This window comes from Triticum urartu, chromosome 7 (genome assembly GCF_003073215.2).
Source record: "Triticum urartu cultivar G1812 chromosome 7, Tu2.1, whole genome shotgun sequence".
Lineage (NCBI taxonomy): Eukaryota > Viridiplantae > Streptophyta > Magnoliopsida > Poales > Poaceae > Triticum > Triticum urartu.
In genome coordinates, this window is record NC_053028.1 from 90,533,887 (window position 1) to 90,561,203 (window position 27,317).

At 47.6% G+C, this 27,317-nt stretch overlaps 1 protein-coding gene and 1 pseudogene across 1 annotated transcript; both read right to left on the reverse strand.

Moving 5' to 3' along the window:
• Nucleotides 1-29: 29 nt before the first annotated feature.
• Nucleotides 30-7,982, reverse strand: LOC125524896 (receptor-like protein 15). The gene is made up of 4 exons (XM_048689930.1): nt 7,373-7,982; nt 2,781-2,936; nt 2,595-2,663; nt 30-2,495 (listed from the first exon to the last, which is right to left on the reverse strand). The coding sequence occupies exons 1-4, from the start codon at nt 7,731-7,733 to the stop codon at nt 370-372; spliced, it is 2,712 nt and encodes a 903-aa protein (XP_048545887.1). The 5' UTR covers nt 7,734-7,982; the 3' UTR covers nt 30-369.
• A 751-nt stretch (nt 7,983-8,733) lies between these two features.
• Nucleotides 8,734-27,317, reverse strand: part of LOC125518461 — a 90,276-nt pseudogene continuing 71,692 nt past the window's right edge.

Below are 27,317 nucleotides of genomic sequence, written 5' to 3' on the forward strand. Positions count from 1 at the left end.
TGGCCGACTGTTATAAAGATACATGCTGCTCAAATAAATATGAATCACTGTCTTTTATCAGCTGAGTATTTTACAGTACATGCGGCAATCTAGATAAGAGCGCTCATCAAAGTGACTTAACATTACCTAGTCCAATGTTAGGAAAAGCATTACCCTGTTTCAATCAGAGTGATATCACATTAACCAGTTCCAAAGAACTTCAGATCTACAGACCAAACAAAATATAACACATGGCCACAGAACGTCACAGCCTTATTACACAACTTATCAATCGACAATATTTTAAAACAAATTACACAACTTCTTAAATATTCTACTAGTATCACCAAAAGGTAACCGCTTGATGAATTATTCAGCCCTCCGGAAAGATCAACTGGCGCCACGGATCTTTCTTGTGTATATAGCCAACTTGACCATTACAAAATCGCTGAACATGTCCACCGCAGAGAACCATGACCATCGCCAGCTTGCCTTGAAGTAAAGCACACCCAAGGACGTCCAGAAACCAGCCATGTAGAACATAGCTGAACAACCAAACAATATGATATCACCAACTTTATCATCGTCTTCTTCTCCATGTTCTTCAAGCTCAGGAACTGAGCAACTCTTTAGAAACGGTGGGCCGCAGAGATACGGATTGCCTTCGTAGCTGCTCTGATCAAATGTGATGAACTGCCCCTTTGTTCCCGGTGTAGGACCAGACAGGTTGTTGTATGCCACTGAGAACACTTCAAGGGACGGTAATGCTGCTAGCTCTGAAGGTATTTGGCCTGCCAACTTGTTGTGCGAGAGATCCAAGCTCTCCAGATCACTTAAATTTGATAAGGACTGTGGTATTGATCCATCAAAGTTATTTTCTGAGAAATTCAATGCTCTTAACCATTTCATGTCACCTATACTTTCATGAATGGATCCTTTCAACTGGTTCGAAGAGAAATCAAGTCCAGTCATGTAGTTGAGCATGTTTCCCCTGTAATTGTCTTGTCTGCCCTTAGTCATGAATCCCTCTTGATCTGGCAGCCCCGTGACTTCGAATAATTCAGGAAAAGTTCCAAAACCAGGTTCGAAGTTAAATAAACCATCATCCAGTCCCATAATGTACAAACATAAAGGTAGCTGCCCGGATAGCTTATTATGAGACAGATCTAGTAGACGCAAATACCTTAAGTTACATACATCATTTGGAACTATCCCGTTGAACATGTTACCTTTTAGTAGCAGTACTTTTAGATTTGGAAAGGACTTGCCTATCAGCTCTGGAAGGATACCACTGAATTGGTTGTCTCTGAGATCCACTGTATATATATTAGTTCCCACAGACAATGGAATAGGAAAGGTTCCATTTAATCTATTTTCACTCATATGAACATGGTACAAATTCGGTAAGCAATGCACTGGACCAGAAAGGTTATTGCTTGAAATATCTAGAAATACCAGTTTGCGGAGGCCGCATAATCCTGATGGAATCGATCCAGTCAACGAGTTCCCTTTTAATTTCAAGATGGCAAGTGCCGAGAGTTGGTAAATGCAAGTAGGGAGATGGCCGGTCAACTCATTATTGCTAGCATCAAACGTCATAAGCTTCATACTGTCACATATCTTCTGGGGAAGTTCTCCTTTGATTTCATTTTCATCCATTAATAGATGTAAAATGGAAGGTAATTGAATGTCTTGAGGGAATGCACCGTAGAAATGATTTCCCGACAGTTTCAAGACAGTGATATTTGACATACTTCCAACAAAAGCCGACGCAATGTTATCTGAGAAATTGTTGTAAGACAAATCCAAATATTGCAGATTATCCATGTAGCTCAAGGTGGAAGGAAAGGTGGCCCTAAAATAATTCCCTGATAAGGTTAGGTACCTCAAATTTGGTAATGTGGTGTTGATGTCCACAGGTAATTTCCTTAGCCTATTATGGGATGCATCCATCCAATGCAAGTTGGTGTGTACTTTGGATGGAAGAAAAGGACCTGTAAAGGAGTTACCTCGCAGAACTAGCGTTGATAGGTTGACATTATTATCTATCAACCACAAGGGGAAGTAACCTGTTAGGTTGTTATTAGGCATATCAACCGTCTCTAGTGCATGCTGATGCAACAAGAAACTTGGTATAACGGATGAATTACCATTAAGGTTGCAATTTCGAAGTACTAGAACCTTAAGCTGAGCTGATGGATGTGTTGCTGGATTCTCTGTTTGCACCTGAAAATGGTTACCGTTGCCGTTGCTTGCTAGTTCAAGGTGAGTCAATTGTGGACTTAGCAAGGAACTCAGGGAGAGAACTCCTTCAAGACAGTTATTTAAGAGGGAAAGTTTCACGAGTGATGTGAGACTTGGAAAGATAGGAGAGGGAAACTTCAGAATCAATCCAGTGTTATGTGACAGATCAAGAATTCTGAGAGAAGCTAGATTTTTCATGCATGACGGAAGCTCTCCAAGTAAAATATTGCCACTGAGATGTAACTCTTGAAGATCTCCCATATTGCAAATATCTGTAATAAAAAAAACCTCTTATTAATGCTCTTTAATGCACAATACGACCAACTTCGTATTTTACACAAGTTATTGAGATATCAAAATGCATCATTTACCTGTTGCTAACTTGCCGTGTATATAATTATTGCCTAGATCAAGAGTATGCAGCTTCATTGTGCTCAGTCCTGTACAGTAAACAACAACATAAATCACGAGAAGTGACTTGCAAGATGTTGTTGGTACCCACAAGACCAGGAAAATGCTTAAAATAGCCCCTAGGATGAGAAAACTCCAAAGCTCACCTTGTATTGTCAGATTGGAGCTGAAGGCATTGCCATGGAGCAATAATGACCGTAGCGATGAAACTGCAACTAAGGATGTGATGCTACTCTCATCTAATTTATTATTGGATAAATCAAGAATTTCTAATTTGCGCAGTTTTGACCATACTTCAAAGCCTGCAAGAAAAAAATCAACATATGAGAAAAAAGATCAGTATGTTAGAACTGCATGTAAGTTTGATATGTTAGAACTGCATGTAAGTTCCTCTTGAATCATGAAGTGTATGGTCATGCTCACATTTTGAGATATAAAACCACACATATGATACGCTAAGGGCATCTATAGCAGATCTTCTAAACTTTAATCCCCATCATATCCCACATCCCAGAAAAAGCTAAAAGCTAAATTTTAGGGGTTAAATTTTTATTTATCTAGCAGATCCCCCCAAAACATGACCCCCCCCCCCCCCCCCCTGAAAATTTGAACACAATTTGTTTGCACACGAACTCATTTCAAAGACAAAATCAAACTATTTCATTGCATAATTAGACAACAGTACAAGATTAACATCATACGTAGATAATTAAACTGTCCATTGCCTATTACATTAACACTACATCAACAATGGGAGTCTTCTCGCTTGGGAGTCTTCCCGCTTTCTTCTTTAATGAATGATACGCACACTCGTGCGTATTCGAGAAAAAACACTACATCAACATCAAATTAACGAGGTCAAGCATCGAGATAAAACATACTCCTCCGTCCCAAAATAAGTGTCTTAACCTTAGTATAACTTTGTACTAAAGTTAATACAAAGTTGAGACACTTATTTTGGGATGGAGGGGGTATGAAATTAGATACTATATACTAGCTCTACTTGTCGCCATCCTTTCAGTAGTCGGAGAAATCCGAATCGCATGACCAGATGGGGATCACCCCCCCCCCCCCCAAGGGGTCGGCCTCGTGGTGGTCGGCAGAGGGATGACTTCACGATATCTCGTCGTTGTTCTCCCCCTCGTTGGCGAGCTTGACGTGGGGGTCGAAGTAGCGGTGGGGAGGTGGTGATGGATCTTGGGAGGCGGTGGTAGCGAATACGACATACGAACGAGAGATAGGCGATGGTGTTAGAGTCAAGGAATACGGTGTAGGAGTGAGGATGGCGACCATGATCCGTGCAAGGGGCGGTGGTGGCGTCGGAAGGCGGCACATGATCTGAGGGATGCGATGACGGAGCTCGACTGTCGGCTCAAAGCAGGGGCAACTGTTGCAAAAATGGATGAATGTGGGGTGGGCTATGGTTTCGGGGGGCGGTAGCACTAGATTTTATTACCGGAGACAGGCCAATCGACCGGTGCACGGTCTTCCTGCCTTAAATGCAAGAGGGGAGTAGTCTCCCCATTTCTACTAAGAGAATGCCCACTACTAAAGAAAAATTTGGCTAGTGAGGCAAAGTTTAGTGATCAAGAGCTGTTTTTTGAGGCACTAAACTTTTTAGGGATTTGCTATATGGGGTTTACTTTCCCAAACAACACCCCGGCCGACAATCCCCACCCCCCCAACCCAGGGTCAATCAGTTACCGATGTGTTTGTACATATGTTATCAGGTTGGTGCTGCGTATATTATCATGCTATTTACACCTAGGTTACCCAGGATATATTTTCAACAATATTTTTCCTTGGGTTAAAGTTACCGTAGTTGTTGTACCTAAGTTATCAAATCCATTGTGTATATATTTTCATGATATTTATAAAAGAATTTACTGGTATTATGTTTTCAACAACCTTTTTTCCACCGCAAAAGTTGTCGCGGTGTTTGTACCCAAGTTATCAGGTCAACGGTGTGTCTATTACCATCCTATTTATACAGAAGTTATCGAGGACAACTTATTTCACAGGTAAAAATGTTATCGCTTTGTCTGTAACCCAAGTTATGAGGTCCTTAATATGTATATTATCATACTATTTCACACAGAAGTTAACGGCGGTATGTTTTTCAACAACTCTCCCCAATCAAAGTTACCTGGTGTTTGTATCTAAAGTATTAGGTCTGCAATGTGTATTACCATCCTATTTACATAGAAGTTATTAGGGGTATGTATTCAACAATTTTTTTCCCAGGTAAAAAGTTACCATAATATTTGTACCTAAGTTATGAGGTCCGTGATACGTATATCACCGCTATTTTACAGTAAAGATACCGACAATATGTTTTTCAACAACTTGCCTCCATAAAAGTTATCGCGGTGTTTGTACCTAAGTTATCAGGTTTGCGGTGTGTCTATTACCAATTATCTGATGTGTCCCATGGCGAGCGCGCCGCTCCGCAGTTTAACATCGGTCCTGAGTGGCCAGCCAGATGAAGATCTTGTAGCATAATGGGGCCCATGTCTTCTAGGTCAGCTTGGCATGCGGTGCTGAGATGCATCCCTGGAATAGGGCAGAGTAACAGGAACGGCAAATTTGACAATTCTAACCTTGAGACGAAATCAAATCACAGAATGAACTGCCCGCAAAACTATTTCACGCGGCTGACCTTTTTAGATGGCGCCCGACACGCAGGCGTAGGGTGTGGCGCCAGCGTGTCGGGCGCCACACAAAAGGTCAACCGCGTGAAATAGTTCTACAGGCAGTTTATTCTGTGATTTGATTTCGTCCATTAATTAAAATTGTCAAATTTGCTAACAAGAACTAGCAGAGTATTGCCCCGAGGAGGTCCATCGCCAACGAATGGTGTCCGTGGCATCAGAGAGGTCGACGGGACGAACACGCCGCCAATGATCGATACACTCGATGGTTGCAAGGGGTCCGAGGGCCCCCTCGAATGTCCCGCGTCCAGGCCCGATGTAGGAGGTCGTCAGCCGCAGACCGAGCCTTCCGCCATCGCTTGGGAACCAAGGCAAGAACGGTCGGTGCAACTTAGCGACGCACTGCCCTTGGAGTAATGCATCGCTGTGTGCATCTACACACATCTTCAGCGATTTGAAAGGAAGCGTCGCTGATCTGATTCCTTCGGTCAGCCAGGTAAGATTGTTGTTCTCGACTCCTGCTCGAAAGCCGCCGCAAGCCACCAAAATCGTCCCTTCATTCTTTTTAGAGAAAAGGCATACGCCCGACTTTATAAATAAATCCATAAATCATCCCTTCATTCAGGTCAGGGCGCTGTCCAAATCAACCACAGCACCAAAGTCCCTGCCACCCATGATTTATCAGCCTTCCTACGAGAAGGGCCACCAGCCTTCCATCTGAGGATCCTGCCAGTGCCCATCTCCTTCCGCTAGCACCTGCCTCCTTCCACCCAAGGATCCCGCCAGCGTCGTCTGCTTCCACCAGCGCTCACCTCCTTCCTGGTCTGACCCGAGGATCCCGTCATCGCCTGCTAGCCCTCGCCTCCTTCTGCCTCGTTGTTAGAACATTGGTCCACGGGGAGACAAGCGACAGGAGTGTGCCGACGGTGAGATCGGATGGAGAGGAGATGCAAGTGGCGGAGGTAGAGGTGAAGGAGAAGGTGGGAGTGTATGGAACATTTGGATGGCCTCAAGAGTAGGAGAAAGAGAGGTCTGGGAGGAAGAAAAATGGGAGAGGGGGAGCAAGGTAATGAGGATGTTGTACCCCCATTATTCTAACCCACACCGTTCGATCTTACCACCACCACCACTGACTCCTATCTGTTCACATGTCTAATCTTTCTTGTGACCACATCAAGGATATGTTTCTCCCGTTGCACCGTATGGACATTTTTGCTATACCTAATAATAAAGACATTACTGCTTCTTGTGATACGTCACATAAATTGCCCCCAAAGTTGCAAAATATTATCCATTGATGCCACTTATAAGTGTCAACAAATGTTTCACACAATGGAATCCCCCGACTGGGCCAGCCCACGCAGTAGGGAGCTCCTATAATTCGCTCTGCGCGTTGGGAGAAGACACAACCCGCCCGTTTGAACCGGCCCATGTGTGGGCAGCCTGTTTTCAAATTTCATTTTTTTATTTTTTATTTTCTGTTTTCATTTTTTCACCTTTAAATAATTTGGTACTTCAAAAAAGTTCCACAAAATTTAGAATTTTAAATAAAATTTGCAATAAATCATAAAATATTTGTGGATTCAAAAAATGTTCACATATTCAAAAAATGTTCTGAATTTTAAAAATAAATGTTTGGTAAATCAAAAAATATTCATTATTTTGAAAAAAGTTCGTGCACTAAAAAATATTAATGAGTTGAACAAAATGTTTGTCACAATGTTATCGGTAATGCAGCAAAATGTTGTCATGGCCGTTGAAGATTATGATTTTTTTTTCTTCCGTTGCAACGCACAGGCCTTTTCGCTAGTACTCCCTCCGTTGCTAAATATTTGTCTTTCTAGAGGTTTCAACAAGTGACTATATACGGAGCAAAATGAGTGAATCTACATTCTAAACTATGTCTATATACATCCGTATGTGGTAGCTCATTTGAAATATCTAAAAAGACAAATATTTAGGAACGGAGTGAGTAGTTGTAAAGAATGCTAGTCCCTCCTATCTAAAGTTTTACTAAAGGAGCGGACAAGTAATATGGATAGAATGTAGCAAATATGGCAACATTTAATAGAGTTTGACTGAATTACCTGCACCAGGATAGCATCCTTGTATATAGAGGTAATTGAGGGACAGATTCCGCAGCTCTTGTAAGGGAAGGAACGTGGTAGCGTTGAGTAGCCCCGAGCCGGAGCCAATACTCTCAAGTATACTGAGGTCGAGGCCGGTGACACGGCCTGTGCGGGAGCTGCAGGTCACCGCGTCCCACTCGCAGCAATCTCTACTGCTCCAGTCCAGCGAATCATAGTAGTCGAACTGGTCGAGGATGTCCAAAAGCGCTGACTTCTCGTCGTGCCTGCACCCCTCGCACCCCGGCAGGAACGGCGTGCCGCACATCATCACAAAGCAGCATAGCACGGCCACCGCCGCCGCCGGCGATGTGCCCGACATGGTCACTGCAGGCAGCAGGCTCCCTACAGGTCCTTGCTGCGTGCGCACGCTCTTGTTAGTTTCTTCTGCGTGCCGGCCTCTCTTTATGTACTTAGTAATTAGTATACACAGTGGCAGAAGACTTGCCGGAATTAGTGCCGGAGTTTCTAGAGTCGGCGACTTGTATGCATGATTCCGATGGGAGTGGACGGACCGGCGAGCATGGGCCGGCCAGATTCGCAGGATTAGGGATACAAAGACTCCACCTGCGGGTCGCGCACGGTACCCCAGACTAGTGGTCAGTGACCTGTGGAGCGAGGAGTGGTATGTAGCTCTTGCCCTGTCGCCTGTGTCCGTGGTGCGACTATGATGGCAGGAGCTAGTGGCAAGCCGGGCCAAGCTTTCAATGGTCTGATCGTTTTCACTTGTCCAGCTCAACTCTGTCGACAAGACTGGTCACACTAACATTGCACCTTCTTGGTCTTCTTCCGATCTCACTCTCCGCCCCGCCCCGCCCCGGTGGCGGCGCCAAATGCCTTCTCCTTCCCCGTGGCTGCCGTTGCGTCCACCAAGACCAAGGCCAAGGGTGTGGTGGTGTCTGCAATGCCAACAACGACCCTGCTGAATCGATCAACCCTTCCTTCTCCGTTGAAGCGTTGAGTGCTTGCTGTAAGGGATTAGGTGACGGTGCTGTTCTTCCAATCATGACAAGACACCGAGGTCGTTTAAACTCTGGAAACATGGTGTTCTTCCAACCATTTATTTTGGTCTGATCCATGAGGGTTTCACTTATTGCGCTTGCGCTATAGACAAAATATAATCGGAATTTACGATTCATCATAAATCAATAGTCAGAATTTTAGCCATTGTTGCGCTTTAACCTCTGAAGGTGTTCATCACTATCAGGTCTGAACCACTACTTGCTTCGGGTGGAAACTGCTTTCGAAATTGCTTCGCCGACCTAACGAAATTATGCTCCACCACGAGTTGAGTACACCTAACGAAATTATGCCAGATATCCTTACGATCGGCCCAGGGATCTTATATTGCTCATGAAAGATGAGATCATATCGGGGTCTTTTTTAATTCCAACAGAACCACATACTCTGACATCGACACCATCTGGCTTCAGAACAGAAACTGCTGCACAAACATCAAAGAAGAAGATAGGAATACTGAGTATTTCCATACAGTGGCAAACCAACGGAGAAGGAAAACTACTATCCACTCCCTGGATGGCCCTCTTGGACCAGTTACTGACACTAAAGAAATGCTTGGGATTGCTACCAACTTCTATAAAGATCTCTTCAAGAAAGAGGAAAGAGGTGGGATCCAATTAGACCCAACCTTTTTCTCTGATGAAGAGAAAGTTAACTCTACTGAAAATGAAGCCCTTGAGGCCCCCTTCTTAGAAAAGGAAATCAAGAAGGTTGTCTTTGAACCATATCCAGATGGTGCCCCTGGCCGAGATGGCATCCCCTTCTTTTTTTACCAGAACTTTTGGGGGCCGATCAAAAAAGACATGTTAGCTATGTTTGAAGTTTTTCATCAAGGGGATCTGACTATTCATAGACTTAATTTTGCTATGCTGACTTTGATTCCAAAAGAAGCAGATGCTTCCAGCATGAAAAAGTTTAGGCCCATTAGTTTGCTAAACTGTAGTTTCAAGATCTTCACCAAAGTCCTCACAAATAGACTAACCATGATCCTGCAAAGGCTTATTGCTAGTAAGCAATCAACCTTCCTTAAGGGCAGATATATCTTAGAAAGTATGGTTACAGCTCATGAGATTCTACACTCCATCCACTCTACTAAAAGGCAAGGCCTAGTGCTTAAGCTAGACTATGAAAAAGCTTCTGATAAAGTAGATTTGGATTTCCTTGAAGAGCTGCTTAGAAAGAGAGGCTTTGGAGATAAATGGGTACATTGGATCCTTCAAGTAATTGAGGTGGATCAGTGGGTGTTAAGCTTAACAACACTGAGAGTGATTTTTTCCTTACAGGAAAAGGTTTGAGGCAGGGGGACCCCATTTCTCCCCTGTTATTCAACCTAGTAGTTGATATTCTAACTAGGATGTTAATGAAAGCAACAAATCATCAGCTGATACAAGGGTTGTGTGCTGAAATTTGCCCTGGAGGGATAGTATGTCTCCAATATGCTGATGATACCATCTTATTCTTAGATAATAATCTAGAACATACCAGGAACCTTAAGATGGTTCTTTCCTGTTTTGAGATAATCTCTGGAATGAGAATAAACTATAGTAAAAGTGAGCTCATACCAGTTCACATGGATGCAGCTGAGGTGGGAGAATTCTTAGATATACTAGAATGTACTTTAGGTTCCTTCCCCATCAAGTACCTTGGGATTCCTTTGCACTATGATAAACTTAAGAGAGAAGATGTTCAATCACTTATTGACAAGATTATGAAAAGGATTGCAGGGTGGAGGGGAAAGCTCCTCTCTTACAGGGGGAGAATAATCCTCATCCAAGCATGTCTAGCTAGTATTCCTGTGTACTTGCTTTCTTTCTTTAAATTTCCTAAATGTGCAATAGAACTTATTAATGCCCAAATGGCAAATTGTCTATGGAATGATTTTGAAGGGCACAGGAAAATACATCTAGCTAACTGGAAGACAGTCTGTATGAAGAAAGAATTTGGGGGGCTTGGCATCCCAAATCTTCATGATGTCAACATCTGCCTCTTAGGATCTTGGGTTAAAAGATACTATGAAGGTGAGGGGAAACCATGGAAGATGATGATAGACCAGAAATATATGAGAGGAAAAACTAATGTTTTTGTCCCTAGCACCTCCACCAATACCTCTAGCTTTCTGGAAAGGAGTGAAATCCATTATCCAAACTTTGAAATTTGGGTATAGATGGAAAATAGGGACAGGAGATAAGATTAGGTTTTGGGAAGATACTTGGTTTGGCACCTCCCCCCTAGCAGTACAATTCTGGCACATCTATATGATTTGCAATGAGCAAAACAAGAGTGTCAGAGATATCTAGGATGGTGAAAAACACTGAAGTTGACCTTTAGGAGAAACTTTGATAGTAAGCTGATGGAGCAATGGTACCAGCTAGTGGAGATTGCCAAAGCAATCACCTTCGATGGTGATGTTGATGCTCTGATCTGGAAACTTGAGAATAAGGGTGTCTACTCCTCTAGCTCTTTGTACCACGTGATTAACTTTAGAGAGGTGCAACCCCTGTTTCTTCCAGCTGTTTGGAAACTGGCAGTGCCCCCAAAGATCCATGTCTTCCTTTGGTTGTTTTCCCAAAACAAGATGATGACTAGAGACAACCTTAGGAAAAGGCATGTGATCAAGCCGCTGGATTGTGTCTTCTGTGCGGAGCAAGAAACAAACCATCATTTATTTTTTGACTGTGTTGTAGCCAAAAATATATGGTCGTTTGTCAATCTCTTTTTCCAAAAGAACTTGGGTGCAAACTTTGAATCTGTGGCCTGACTCTGGGTCTCTAATAAAAAGAATTTATCTTTGAACGTAGTTAGTTCTGCTGTCCTTTGGTGTTTATGGAAATATAGGAACTCTATGATTTTTAACAACACCACTTGGACATCTATCAATCAGGTGTGGAGACTGATACACAGGATGATCAAGTACTGGGTGATTCTGATCCCAGAAGCAAGCAAAGCCCGCGAGGAAGAGTTCTTGAGTGCGCTGGCGAAGCTACTCCAGCAACCCCTGATGATATCATGTGGTTGAAGAAGAACCCTGGTTTGGATACTGGGGTATGCTGGGACAACCTCAAGATCTCTGAAGATGGTGGTTTCTCTTCACCGGCCAAGAAGCGTGACACCGACGACAAGACCATGGTGAACAGCCCCGTGTCTACCCTCGCAATCTGCTGGTCACCCCAGGCGGCACTGGCGCCACCACTCAAGAAAAGAGGAGCGAGCGAGTTGTGTGGGGTGATCACTGGTTAATAGGCGCCTGTTTGCCTTGGTGTGCTTTCATTTGTCCTTTGGCTCCTTACGAGCAGGGCTATAATCTCTCTGTTTTTAGTCTGAATTGGTAAACCTTAGTTTCAGTAGTTTCTTTGAACAAAAAAGACGCTGTATGGTTTCATTCTGGTTAATGGAACCGGGGAGCGGCCTCCCTGTTCTTCTAAAAAAAACATTATTTGCGTAAAGGCCTCCAGCCAATAGCCAGCCATTCTTGCTTCTAACAGAGGGCATGTGAAATTTTTGACAGTTCAATCCCTTGCCACTGTAAAACAAGCGATTATCCTTTTTTCGGTGGGCGATTTCGAGAAGCACAATATGCACGTAGGTTCATAGACTTCCAAAAACAAATGAGTATGCATGATGTAGAACGTAAGCAAATGTCGAAATCAGGAGCCATTCCGTGAGTTCATCCTGGACCTATTCCAAATCCAGGCGTTTTGGCCGATGGTTAAGGAGATCATCCTGGACCTATTCTGCGAGTTATCTAGGGGGGACTCTAGACATGTCACGGCTTAACCGCGGGATCATTTTCCTGATTCCAAAGGTACTGGGAGCTATGGACATTAGGCAGTTCCGTCCCATCACAGTCCTTAATGTGATATTCCGGATATTGGCGAAGGGGTATGCCACTAGGGCGTCCCTTATAGCTCCCTGGATCCACCATCCGAACCAGTCGGCCTTTATGAAAGGCAGATATATTCTGGATGGGATCCTCGTCCTTCACGAGGTCATCCATGAGGTCAAGCACAAACACCTTCGCGCGGTGTTCTTCAAGATTGATTTTCATAAAGCCTATGACATCGTTCATTGGTCCTTCCTTAGGGAGGTGTTACTCAAGCGTGGATTTGACTCCCACTGGGTTGCCCGCGTGATGCAGTTAGTGACGAGTGGTCGGACTACGGTGAACATTAATGGGGAGATCGGGCCCTACTTCACGACGGGCCAAGGTGTCCGGCAGGGTGACCCGATCTCCCCTTTTCTGTTCAGTCTTGTGGTCGATGCTCTGGCCTCGATCCTAGACTTGGCCAAGTGAGCCGGCCACATTAGGGGGATTTGTTCCCATCTTGTTCCCAATGGAGGCCTGACAACCTCCAATATGCGGATGACACCATTATCATGGTGGAAGGCTCGGACGAGGATATCCAGAACCTCAAGTTCCTCCTCTGCTTTCAGGAGATGTCGGGCCTCACGATTAACTTCGCCAAGAGCCAGGTGATGGTCCTTGGATATTCCCCAGTGGAAGCTCAGCGAATTGCCAATCGCTTGAATTGTCGGTTGGGATCCTTCCCGACAACTTACCTAGGCATACCAATTAGTGACACTCGCCTACTGGAGAAGGACTTCCGCCCAATAATCGCCAAACTCCAACCCCAGATGGAGCCTTGGCAGGGGAGATGGCTATCCAAAGCCGCTCGAGTGATTTTGATGAACTCCTCCCTTATTAGCCCGCTGATGTACGTCATGGGATTCTATAGTATACATGAATCCCTGCATCACGAGGTCACCAAACTCCTTTCCAGATTCTTCTGGGCTGGAGAGAATAATAAACAGAAATAGCACATGGTGAAGTGGTCTGAGATTTCTAAGCCCAAAGACCAGGGGGGTTTAGGGATAATCTCGTCCAAGTGTATGAATATTGCTCTCTGTTGGAAATATGCCCTAGAGGCAATAATAAAATGGTTATTATTATATTTCCTTGTTCATGATAATTGTCTATTGTTCATGCTATAATTATGTTATCCGGAAATCGTAATACATGTGTGAATACATAGACCACAACATGTCCCTAGTGAGCCTCTAGTTGACTAGCTCGTTGATCAAAAGATAGTCATGGTTTCCTGACTATGGACATTAGATGTCATTGATAACGAGATCACATCATTAGGAGAATGATGTGATGGACAAGACCCAATCCTAAGCATAGCTCAAAGATCGTGTAGTTCGTTTGCTAGAGCTTTTCCGAATGTCAAGTATCATTTCCTTAGACCATGAGATTGTGCAACTCCCGGATACCGTAGGAGTGCTTTGGGTGTGCCAAACGTCACAACGTAACTGGGTGACTATAAAGGTGCTCTACGGGTATCTCCGAAAGTGTCTGTTGGGTTGGCACGAATCGAGACTGGGATTTGTCACTCCGTATGACGGAGAGGTATCTCTGGGCCCACTCGGTAATGCATCATCATAATGAGCTCAATGTGACCAAGTGGTTGATCACAGGATCATGCATTACGGTACGAGTAAAGTGACTTGCCGGTAATGAGATTGAACGATGTATTGGGATACCGACGATCGAGTCTTGGGCGAGTAACGTACCGATTGACAAAGGGAATTGTATACGGGATTGATTGAATCCTCGACATCGTGGTTCATCCGATGAGATCATCGAGGAGCATGTGGGAGCCAACATGGGCATCCAGATCCCGCTGTTGGTTATTGACCGGAGAGTCGTCTCGGTCATGTCTGTGTGTCTCCCGAACCCGTAGGGTCTACACACTTAAGGTTCGGTGACGCTAGGGTTGTAGGGATATTAGTATGCGGTAACCTGAAAGTTGTTCGGAGTCCCGGATGAGATCCCGGACGTCACGAGGAGTTCCGGAATGGTCCGGATGTGAAGAATTATATATAGGAAGTACAGTTTCGGCCACCGGGAAAGTTTCGGGGGTCACCGGTATTGTACCGGGACCACCAGAAGGGTCCCGGGGGTCCACCGGGTGGGGCCACCTATCCCGGAGGGCCCCATGGGCTGAAGTGGGAGGGGAACCAGCCCCTGATGGGCTGGTGCGCCCCCTTGGGCCTCCCCCTGTGCCTAGGGTTGGAAACCCTAGGGGTGGGGGGTGCCCCACTTGGCTTGGGGCAAGCCACCCCCTTGGCCGCCGCCGCCCCCATCTAGATGGGATCTGGAGGGGCCGGCGCGCCCCTGGACCCCTATATAAAGAGGGGGGAGGGAGGGCTGCGCACCCTAGCCCCTGGCGCCTCCCTCTCCCTCCCGTGACACCTCTCCTTCTCGTTGAGCTTGGCGAAGCCCTGCCGAGAACACCGTTGCTTCCACCACCACGCCGTCGTGCTACTGGATCTCCATCAACCTCTCCTTCCACCTTGCTGGATTAAGAAGGAGGAGACGTCTTCCAAACCGTACGTGTGTTGAACGCGGAGGTGCCGTCCGTTCGGCACTCGGTCATCGGTGATTTGGATCACGACGAGTACGACTCCATGAACCGCGTTCTCTTGAACGCTTCCGCGCGCGATCTACAAGGGTATGTAGATGCACTCCCCTTTCCCTCGTTGCTAGATAACTCCATAGATTGATCTTGGTGATGCGTAGAAAATTTTAAATTCTGCTACATTCCCCAACACTGGCATCATGAGCTAGGTCTATGCGTAGTTTCTATGCACGAGTAGAACACAAAGCAGCTGTGGGCGTCTATATTGTCAATTTACTTGCCGTTACTAGTCTTATCTTGATTCGGCGGCATCGTGGGATGAAGCGGCCCGGACCGACCTTACACGTACGCTTACGTGAGACTGGTTCCACCGACTGACATGCATTAGTTGCATAAGGTGGCTAGCGGGTGTCTGTCTCTCCCACTTTAGTCTGATCGGATTCGATGAAAAGGGTCCTTATAAGGGTAAATAGAAATTGGCATATCACATTGTGGTTTTGGCATAGGTAAGAAACGTTCTTGCTAAGAAACCTATAGCAGCCACGTAAAAATTTGCAACAACAATTAGAGGACGTCTAACTTGTTTTTGCAGCATGTGCCGTGTGATGTGATATGGCCAAAAAGGATGTGATGAATGATATATGTGATGTATGAGATTGATCATGTTCTTGTAATAGGAATCACGACTTGCATGTCGATGAGTATGACAACCGGCAGGAGCCATAGGAGTTGTCTTAATTTATTTATGACCTGCGTGTCAACATATAACGTCATGTAATTACTTTACTTTATTGCTAAACCATTAGCCATAGTAGTAGAAGTAATAGATGACGAGACAACTTCATGAAGACACGATGATGGAGATCATGGTGTCATGCCGGTGATGACGATGATCATGGCGCCCCGAAGATGGAGATCATAAGGAGCTAAATGATAGTGGCCATATCATGTCACTATTTGATTGCATGTGATGTTTATCATGTTTTACATCTTATTTGCTTAGAACGACGGTAGCTTAAATAAGATGATCCCTCGTAATAATTTCAAGAAAGTGTTCCCCCTAACTGTGCACCATTGCGAAGGTTCATTGTTTCGAAGCACCACGTGATGATCGGGTGTGATAGATTCTAACATTCGAATACAACGGGTGTAAGCCAGATTTACACACGCAATACACTTAGGTTGACTTGACGAGCCTAGCATGTACAGACATGGCCTCGGAACACGGAAGACCGAAAGGTCGAGCATGAGTCGTATAGAAGATACGATCAACATGAAGATGTTCACCGATGTTGACTAGTCCGTCTCACGTGATGATCAAACACGGCCTAGTTGACTCGGATCATGTTTCACTTAGATGACTAGAGGGATGTCTATCTGAGTGGGAGTTCATTGAATAATTTGATTAGTTGAACTTAATTATCATGAACTTAGTCTAAAATCTTTACAATGTGTCTTGTAGATCAAATGGCCCACGCTAATGTTTCCCTCAACTTCAATGCCTTCATAGAGAAAACCAAGCTGAAAGATGATGGCAGCAACTATACGGACTGGGTCCGGAACCTGAGGATCATCCTCATACCTGCCAAGAAAGATTATGTCCTAGAAGCACCGCTAGGTGACACACCCATCCCAGAGAACCAAGACGTTATGAAAGCTTGGCAGTCACGTGCTGATGATTACTCCCTCATTCAGTGCGGTATGCTTTACAGCTTAGAACCGGGTCTCCAAAAGCGTTTTGAGCAACACGGAGCATATGAGATGTTCGAAGAGCCGAAAATGGTTTTCCAAGCTCATGCCCGGGTCGAGAGATATGAAGTCTCCGACAAGTTCTTCAGTTGTAAGATGGGGGAAAATAGTTCTGTCAGTGAGCACATACTCAAAATGTCTGGGTTGCACAACCGCTTGACTCAGTTGGGAGTTAATCTCCCGGATGACGCGTTCATTGACAGAATCCTTCAGTTGCTTCCACCGAGCTACAAGAGCTTTGTGATGAACTTCAATATGCAGGGGATGGAAAAGACCATTCCTGAGGTATATTCAATGCTGAAATCAGCGGAGGTGGAGATCAAAAGGGAACATCAAGTGTTGATGGTGAATAAAACCACTAAGTTTAAGAAAGGCAAGGGTAAGAAGAACTTCAAGAAGGACGGCAAGGGGGTTGCCGCGCCCGGTAAGCAAGCTGCCGGGAAGAAGCCAAAGAATGGACCCAAGCCCGAGACTGAGTGTTTTTATTGCAAGGGAAGTGGTCACTGGAAGCGGAACTGCCCCTGTCGGTGTCAAAACCGGCAGATCTCGGATAGGGGGTCCCGAACTGTGCGTCTAGGCCGGATGGTAATAGGAGGCAGGGGACACGATGTTTTACCCAGGTTCGGGCCCTCTTGATGGAGGTAAAACCCTATGTCCTGCTTGATTGATATTGATGATATGGGTAGTACAAGAGTAGATCTACCACGAGATCAGAGAGGCTAAACCCTAGAAGCTAGCCTATGGTATGATTGTTGTTTGTCCTACGGACTAAAACTCTCCGGTTTATATAGACACCGGAGAGGGCTAGGGTTACACAGAGTCGGTTACAATGGTAGGAGATCTACATATCCGTATCGCCAAGCTTGCCTTCCACGCCAAGGAAAGTCCCTTCCGGACACGGGACGAAGTCTTCAATCTTGTATCTTCATAGTCCAGGAGTCCGGCCGAAGGTATAGTCCGGCCATCCGGACACCCCCTAATCCAGGACTCCCTCAGTAGCCCCTGAACCAGGCTTCAACGACGACAAGTCCGGCGCGCAGATTTTCTTCGGCATTGCAAGGCGGGTTCCTCCTCCAAGTACTTCATAGAAGATTTTGAACACAAAGGTAGTGTCCGGCTCTGCAAAATAAGTTTCCACATATCGCCATAGAGAGAATAATATTTACACAAATCTAATCTACTGACGTATTCTGTAGCGTGACATCACACCACGGCCAAGTCTTTATTCGAATCGTTTTACTGTCCCACCTTAGCGCGTTTAGTGAGGCAGTTTCCTTGGCACGTCTTGTTAAAGCAGAGATCGTGTCCCCTTATTCCAGGATTCTCATCAATACGGGTGTGGGTAACCCAACCACGCCATTGACTACAGCGCTTGGGAGATAAGCGAGTTTTACCAGGCTGGTGGGGGTGCATAGTCGCGTCCGCCCATATAAGGGGATAAGGATCCACCTTTTCATCCACGCCTTCTTCCTCCTTTGCCTATCCATTTTCACGCACTCGAGTTCCAGCGCCCAAGTCCACACACCCCACCTCAACCTTCTCCAGCCATGTCCGGAGCGGGAGGCAAGTGGATGGTCTCCTCCGTCACGGAGGGACACACCAAAAGACTGAGGAAGGCCAGATACTTGTCTAACGACATTGCGCACCGGCTTCCTAAAGAGGGGCAACTCATCCCCACCCCTAGGCCCCATGAGAGGATGGTGTTCCTCCCCCATTTCCTCCGCGGACTTGGCTTCCCTCTCCACCCATTTGTCCAGGGGCTCATGTTCTACTATGGCCTGGATTTCCACGATCTGGCCCCGAACTTTGTCGTCAATATCTCGGCGTTTATCGTCGTGTGCGAGGCTTTCTTCTGCATCCGCCCCATTTCGGCCTATGGCTCAAGACTTTCAATGTCAAGCCGAAGGTGGTGCGCGGCACCCAGGCGGAGTGCGGAGGCGCCATGGTGGGCAAGATGCCCAACGTCCTATGGCCCGAGGGCTCCTTCGTGGAGTCCCTAAAGGAGTGGCAATCGGGGTGGTTTTACATCACCGAGCCGTGCGACCCTGAATGGTTTGCAGCCCCCGAGTTCCGATCCGGACCCCCTACGCGGCTCACCTCCTGGAAAGAGACGGGCCTGTCATGGGGTAAAGAAGGAGAGCTGACCGGACTCCAAACATGCGTCCAAACCCTGGTGGACAAGAAGCTCAAACTTGTCAACGTAGTCCAGGTTATGCTCATCCGCCGGATCCTCCCGTTTCAACAATAGGCTTTCAACCTGTGGGAGTTCGACCCAGCGTAGCACCGAACTCTGAGCAGGCTCTTCGACACGACGTACGAAGATGCCTGGAAGGTGCTTTTCAAGGGCGCCGAGGCCCCCGCATCCTCTACCGAGGATCGCGGATTCAGCACGCAGCGTCGCGCTCATGCGGTAAGCTGTTTTTACCTTTTACAGGGTATTAGTTTTTCATAGTTTGACTCCATGCGGGATCTAAGCTCTCTCACCTTTGACAGGATTGGCAGGAGACGTCCGGACAGATCAACTGTCCGGCTCCTTTGCCCGAAGGCCCAGCGGACGCTCGCTTGGCGAAGCTGCTGGTTCCGGCACCCTATGTGGTGCTAGAGAAGAAGGCCAAGAAGAAGGCCACGGGGACTCGAAAGAGTGCCCGACGCCTGGGGGTGTCGGATTCATCATCCGACGACTCCAAGACGCACTCCTCCCGTGAAGACGAGGAGGAGGAAGAAGATACCTCTCCCCCTCCAGCGGGGGGAGAGAAGAAAAGGAAGGCCACCCCAACTGGGGAGGCCGAAGGGTCCAAGAAGGGGAAAACCCTTCCTTCGGACGACTCCACCAACGCCGACGACGGCAATGAGGAGTGGCCACAGAGGGCCAAGCCCCTGGCGAGATCGTAAGTGTCCGGATACCAGAGTGATTCATAGTATTCCTCCATTGCACAGCTTTTCCTTATGTCGAACATGTTTATGCAGTCCACCCAAAGACCGGCTCGACGTGTTGTCGAGCAGTTCCCTGGATTCGTCGGATGTGAATTCGCTTCCGACGGCTACCTCCCCCCACCCTACGGACGACGCCGAGGTGCTGTCCCAACAGGTTCCAAGCCAGGAGGAGGTGGCCCTGGAGGCGCCGCAAGGCGACCTCCCGGACTCCAGGTGTGAAGGGGGTAGAACCCCCAAGGGCTCTAAGTCCGGCTTTGAGCCGGACACCGCGCCGAAACCTTCAACGGTTCCGGACTCCGATAGGAAGCCTCCTTCCAAGAGGAGCAAGCCTACCGAGCCGGTGACCTCCGTCCAACCGGAGGCACCGGACAATTTGCTGGAGACGCTTAACGGCGCCTCCATCGACGAGGAGCACTGCACTATTATGAGTGCGGTGATCAAGAAGGTTCAGTCCGCCAAGAGCGGACTGACTGAAGCCTGTGCCAGCCTTCTAACAGGCTTTGAGGTAAGTAAAGAATAAAAAATATTACCGCATAGACAGTAGCCCCTGATGCTCTGTTCGGCGTTCAGAAAGAAAAGCCGAATAGAGGATCTAATAACATTCGTAGGAGTCTAACATAATCAAGTGAATATGCGTATGCAGGCTTCGCTGCTGGCCTCCGCCGCACTGACTGCGGAGGTGGAGACGCTGAAGCAAAACCTTGCGCGGTCTGAGAACGAGCTCGGCCATGCCAAGAGGCAACTCGAGGAGAAGGAAGGTAAGTAATACCTTGCGCAAGTATATAGAGAAGATGTGGTTGCAAAAAATGACAGGATCAACGTGCTATTATAAGGGCCACGACCGAGGTGGCAACCCTTAAGAAAGCGCTGTCCGAGGCCGAAAACAGAGCGGTTGTGGAGCGTACAGAGAGAGGGAAGCAGGAGGCGCGGGTGGAGGAGGTGCAGAAAGAGCTCCAGGCTCTCGTGAAAAAACACAAGAGTTTGGAGCTTGACTCGAAGACGCAAGCGTCCGAGCTTGCGGCAGCCCTCGAAAGCACGAAGTCTGCCAAGGCCAAAGCCCAGAAAGCCCTCCAAGAAATTGGAGATATGAAGAATATAACGGCGGGTAAGGCATTCATTATGCAAAGCAAGCACGTGAAAGTGAATTACTTGTTACTTACCCGAGTCCGGAGCTCTCCAGGAGCATTCGCAGATTTGCCCCATAGTGCGTCTGATGCCGCCGCCTTCTACCGAGCTGAGGAGGGGAGCTCGACAGAGAAGGTGTTCTGGTCTCAGTATGCTGAGGCCGGACACCTGGTGTCTTTGAGCGACTAGATGAAGCAAATGGTCGAGCTCCACAAGGTTGCCGAACAGGCCATAAAGGGCCTCATAGTTTGGCTGTGGCCTGGAGAGGCTCTGCCTGGGAGGTACTTCGGGCTGGTGAGGCAGCTAGTGGATGCCTGTCCACGGCTTGAAGTAATCAAGCGCTCCGTCTGCATCGAAGGTGCCCGTAGGGCGCTTGCCCGTGCTAAAGTGCAATGGGGCAAGATGGATGCGGAGAATCTGGTGAAGGACGGGCCGCCGCCAGGAAAGGAGCATCGCGTCCCGGAAGCGTATTATGAGGGCGTCCTGAAGGGTGCCCGCCTTATAGAGGATGAATGCTCCAAAGATGTAATTTTTGAGTAAACTCGCATTTGTGATCCTGTACGCTGAAAACTTGTTCATATGCGCTAAGCAACGCTTTTGAATTTAAAATATTACCTTCTGTGCGGTCGTTTATCAAATTTGAGAGATGGCGAGTCGTCAGTATCTGCCCCCATGGCACGAGTGCTGGGGTGTTCGGGATAAACATGAGCGCTCTTTTTCCCATTCTTGGGTCCTTCGAGGGAGGCGCTCAACACAACAACAAGGCAATCGGACTATAATGCTTGAACACTCTCACTTAGCCATAGAATTCTATAATTTTAAATTTCGGCGAAGCCCCTAGTGTTCGGAAGATCAAGTTCGGGGCGCTATCCACGCCTAGGCCGGACAAAGCCGACTCCTCGCTCTAAGCGGCATAAGTCTTTAGGGACTCGAAAACCTCTGGAACAGCGACCAGCTCTCGCCTCATCATGACGGTCAGTTTTAGCTTTCTCTACTGAGGTGCTTAGCCCAACTCAACTGGGGCACAATCGCAGTAGTTCTCCTAGTGCTACCTTAGCCGATATAACAGAACATAAGGTACCAAAACATAGGAGCCGGGCAAACCCAACTATTGACCCAAGACATGATTCGGAGCCGATGCATATAATGCTATAAGTTCGGGGTGCCACACTTGTGAAAGTGTTCGGACTTCTCACACCATGTTGTGGGGTACTTAAGCCCCTGGCGTATTGGCCGTACCAAAGTGTACGGGTGCAACATGTCATTAATGAACATATATTCGTAAATAAGAGTAATGCAATAATAGACGGAATCTATGCATTGTTTATTTAAAAAGGGCTGCGATCAAAGCAGGACGATACAAATATGTCCTTTCCAGGGGCGAGCTGCGGAATGTTATGCGAAACAGGTATATTGCTCATTATAGAGACCGCCTTAGAGTTCCGTAGTGCGGCGTAGCTTTCTGCTTCCCTGGTTGTATCGTTTGTGCGGCAATTGTACTGCCGGACAAGCCTTCCGAAGAATGGAGTCCTAAAAATCAGAGAAAATTAAGAAATCGGCAGCCCCTAGTGCGGTTTAAGCTGCGTTTCGGGCATGCCGTGATGGTGCCCCTCCCCTTGTGCCCATGGTATTTCCAGAGCGTAGTTATGTACGCGTAGCACTGGTTTCGCAAGTTCGCGAGGGCTGGGGTTGGGGCCGCATTGTTACGCTTGCTCTGAACGTGCCGGGCGGTCTTGGTGTAGGTTACTCCGGGCGCGCTTGACGGTGTCCAGACGTTTAATGGCCGGACTAGAGAATTGCCTTGAGAGGCTGCTTTGTACTTCCGCTGCGATAGCCGCCGTATGCTCCTCCGCTCGGAGAGAGCGTTTGGTGTTTCCATTGACCGTGATGACACCTCGAGGGCCTGGCATCTTGAGCTTGAGGTATGCGTAGTGCGGCACCGCATTGAACTTGGCAAATGCGGTTCGCCCGAGCAGTGCGTGATAGCCACTACGGAACGAGACTATGTCGAAGATTAACTCCTCGCTTCGGAAATTATCCGGAGATCCGAAGACCACTTCAAGTGTAACTGAGCCTGTACAGTTGGCTTCTACACCTGGTATGACGCCTTTAAAGGTCGTTCTGGTGGGTTTAATCCTCGAGGGATCGATGCCCATTTTCTGCACTGTATCCTGATAAAGCAGGTTCAGGCTGCTGTCGCCGTCCATAAGGACTCTAGTGAGGTGAAATCCGTCAATAATTGGGTCTAGAACCAATGCGGCGAATCCACCATGATGGATGCTAGTGGGGTGGTCCCTTCGATCAAAAGTGATCGGGCAGGAAGACCATGGGTTGAACTTTGGGGTGACTGGCTCCATCGCGTATACGTCCCTTAGCACACGCTTCCGCTCCCTCTTGGGGACGTGGGTTGCGTATATCATGTTCACCGTCCGCACTTGTGGGGGAAAACCTTTCTGTCCATTGTTGTTCGGCGGCCGGGGCTCCTCCTCGTCATCGCTATGCAGCCCTTTGTCTCTGCTTTCGGCATTTAACTTGCCTGCCTGCTTGAACACCCAACAATCCCTGTTGGTGTGATTGGCTGGTTTTTCAGGAGTGCCATGTATCTGGCATGAGCAGTCAAGTATTCGGTCCAAACTGGACGGGCCCGGAATATTTCTTTTGAATGGATTTTTCCGCTGACCGGGTTTGGAGCCTTTGAATCCGGCATTAACTGCCGTATCCTCAGCATTGTCGCCGTTAATGCGGGGCTTTTGCTTGTTGCGACGCGACCTACCACTGCTATCCTTGGTATCCGAATTACCAGGGCTCTTGGTCATGTTATTACTGCGAGCTAGCCAGCTGTCTTCTCCTGCGCAAAAGCAGGTCATAAGTGTCGTGAGGGCTGCCATGGATTTTGGCTTTTCCTGTCCTAGGTGCCGTGCAAGCCACTCGTCGCGGATTTTATGCTTGAAGGCTGCTAGGGCCTCTGTGTCCGGACAGTCGACGATTTGATTTTTCTTTGTTAGGAACCGTGTCCAGAATTGTCTGGCCGATTCCTCTGGCTGCTGAATTATGTGGCTTAGGTCATCGACGTATGGTGGTCGCACATAAGTGCCCTAGAAATTGTCGAGGAATGCGGCTTCCAGGTCCTCCCAACAACCAATTGATTCTGCTGGCAAGCTGTTAAGCCAATGCCGAGCTGGTCCTTTAAGCTTGAGTGGGAGGTATTTGATGGCGTGTAGGTCATCACCGCGGGCCATGTGGATATGAAGGAGATAGTCCTCGATCCATACCGCAGGATCTGTTGTGCCATCGTATGATTCGATGTTCACGGGTTTGAAACCCTCAGGGATTTGATGATCCATTACTTCATCTGTGAAGCATAGTGGGTGTGCGGCGCCTCTGTATTGGGCTATATCACGACGCAGCTCAAACGAGCTTTGTCTACTGTGTTCGTCCCGGCCGGATTTACTGTATCCGGCGTGACGAGTACCGTCTCATGCCGTGGGGCGCCCACATGATCCGTAGATTGATCTTGTTTTCCTTGCCTTGTCCTCCAATATGTTTCGCAGGTCTGGCGCATTTTCCCATGCCTTGGTATTTTTTGAGCGGCATCGGGGTGCGGCTTGAGTGGAGGGCCGAGAGGCCTCTCTGTCGTGGCCACGAGGTGGCCAGTCGGCCGCATCAAGTGCTTCCTCCTCTAATTGGGGTAGCAACCTGCGCTTTGGGTAGCTCTTGGAGGGGCGTTCGAGTTTATGCTCTTCGGCCGCAAGGACTTCAGTCCATCTGTTGGCTAGCAAATCTTGATCAGCTCTAAGCTGTTGCTGTTTTTTCTTGAGGCTGCTCGCCGTGGCCATAAGCCTGCGTTTGAAACGCTCTTGTTCGACGGGATCCTCTGGCACGACAAATTCATCGTCGTCGAGGCTTGCCTCGTCTTCGGAGGGAGGCATATAATTATCGTCCACGACCTCTCTGTCTGCCGCTCTCTCATAAGGGCTAGCTTCTCTATCCTCCTGTGCTGAATCTTGCTGGAGGTGGTTGTCTTCGGCACTGTCCGGGGTGTTATTATCTCCCGTGCCGGAATCACCGTTTTTGTTTTGGCGGGATTTAGAGCGGCGCCGCTGACGCCAGCGCTTAGGCTGCTTCTTGGAGGGGTCATCCTCCGCTGTTCCATCGCCATTGCCTTCTTTTGGGATGTCCACCATGTATATATCATACGACGAGGTGGCTTTCCAGTGCCCTATAGGCGCTGGTTCTTGATCGTCTCCTGCATCGGCGTCCATACCGTCGATGTCTTCGGAGTCGAAGTCGAGCATGTCGGTTAAATCATCGACAGTGTCTACGAAGTGGGTGGTGGGTGGGCTTTGAATTTCTTCATCATCCTCATCCCAACCTTGCTGACCATAGTCCGGCCAGGGCTCTCCTGACAAAGAGAGAGACTTTAGTGAATTCAGAATATCACCGAAGGGCGAGTGCTGAAAGATGTCCGCGGCGGTGAACTCCATGATCGGCGCCCAATCGGGTTCGATCTGTCGGGGAGCGGAGGGCTCGGAGTTTGGAGAGGAGTCCGGCTCCTTGGAGTCACAGGCTTCGCAGAGAATAGGCTGGTGTTCGGCTCGATCGCCGTAGAGATTGCAGCCCCCGAGGCGGTGTCTAACCACCCATCCTCGGTTGGTGTGATCGGCTCCGAGCTAGGGGTCGGAGCGGACACAGGTGCGGCCTCCAGGGAACTGTTCGGTGGCAGAGCTAAATCATGCCCATCGTGACAGTGCGGCACGCTTGGCTATGGCTCGAATCCGTCGAAGATCAAGTCCCCGCGAATGTCGGCCGTGTAGTTCAAACTTCCAAATCTGACCTGATGGCCAGGGGCGTAGCTTTCGATCTGCTCCAGATGACCAAGCGAATTGGCCCACAGTGCAAAGCCGCCTAATACGAAGATCTATCCAGGGAGAAAAGTCTCACCCTGGATCGCATCGCTGTTGATGATCGGAGAAGCCATCAGGCCTAAAAGTGACGACACAGGGGAACTCTCAATGAAAGCACCAATGTCGCTGTCAAAACCGGTGGATCTCGGGTAAGGGGTCCCGAACTGTGCGTCTAGGCCGGATGGTAACAGGAGGCAGGGGACATGATGTTTTACCCAGGTTTGGGCCCTCTTGATGGAGGTAAAACCCTGTGCCCTGCTTGATTGATATTGATGATATGGGTAGTACAAGAGTAGATCTACCACGAGATTAGAGAGGCTAAACCCTAGAAGCTAGCCTATGGTATGATTGTTGTTCGTCCTACGGACTAAAACTCTCCGGTTTATATAGACATCGGAGAGGGCTAGGGTTACACAGAGTCGGTTACAATGGTAGGAGATCTACATATCCGTATCGCCAAGCTTGCCTTCCACGCCAAGGAAAGTCCCTTCCGGACACAGGACGAAGTTTTCAATCTTGTATCTTCGTAGTCCAGGAGCCCGGCCGAAGGTATAGTCCGGCCATCCGGACACCCCCTAATCCAGGATTCCCTCAACCCCAAATACTTAGCGGACAAGAAGGCCGGCAACACTAAAGGTGTATGTGATATACATGTAATTGATGTGTACCTTACCAGTACTCGTAGTAGCTCCTGGGTATTTGATACCGGTGTGGTTGCTCACATTTGTAACTCAAAGCAGGAGCTGCGGAATAAGCGGAGACTGGAGAAGGACGAGGTGACGATGCGCGTCGGCAGTGGTTCCAAGGTCGATGTGATTGCCGTCGGCATGCTACCTCTACATTTACCTATGGGATTAGTTTTAAACCTCAATAATTGTTATTTAGTGCCAGCTTTGAGCATGAACATTGTATCAGGATCTCGTTTAATTCGAGATGGCTACTCATTTAAATCCGAGAATAATGGTTGTTCTATTTATATGAGAGATATGTTTTATGGTTATGCCCTGCTGGTGAATGGTTTATTCTTAATGAATCTCGAGCGTAATGTTACACATATTCATAGTGTGAATACCAAAAGATGTAAGGTTGATAATGATAGTCCCACATACTTGTGGCACTGCCGCCTTGGTCACATAGGTGTCAAACGCATGAAGAAGCTCCATGCAGATGGACTTTTGGAGTCTCTAGATTACGAATCATTTGACACGTGCGAACCATGCCTCATGGGTAAAATGACCAAGACTCCGTTCTGAGGAACAATGGAGCGAGCAACCAACTTATTGGAAATCATACATACTGATGTGTGCGGTCCAATGAGTGTTGAGGCTCGCGCTGGCTATCGTTATGTTCTCACCCTCACTGATGACTTGAGTAGATATGAGTATGTCTACTTAATGAAACACAAGTCCGAGACCTTTGAAAAGTTCAAGGAATTTCAGAGTGAGGTTGAGAATCAACGTGACAGGAAAATCAAGTCCTTGCGATCAGATCGTGGGGGAGAATACTTGAGTCATGAATTTGGCATGCACTTAAGGAAATATGGAATAGTTTCACAACTCACGCTGCCTGGAACACCTCAGCGTAATGGTGTGTCCGAACGTCGTAATCGCACTCTATTGGATATGGTGCGATCTATGATGTCTCTTACCGATCTACCGCTGTCATTTTGGGGCTATGCTTTAGAGACTGCCGCATTCAATCTAAATAGGGCTCCTTCGAAATCCGTTGAGACGACACCGTATGAATTATGGTTTG

Coding starts and splice junctions, on each gene's coding strand:
- LOC125524896 (XM_048689930.1), bottom strand. CDS start 7,733: ATGTCGGGCACATCGCCGGCGGCGGCGGTGGCCGTGCTATGCTGCTTT. Junction 2,664..2,780: donor CTCCAATCTGACAATACAAG/GTGAGCTTTGGA, acceptor TTTACTGTACAG/GACTGAGCACAATGAAGCTG. Junction 2,496..2,594: donor ACACGGCAAGTTAGCAACAG/GTAAATGATGCA, acceptor TTTTTATTACAG/ATATTTGCAATATGGGAGAT.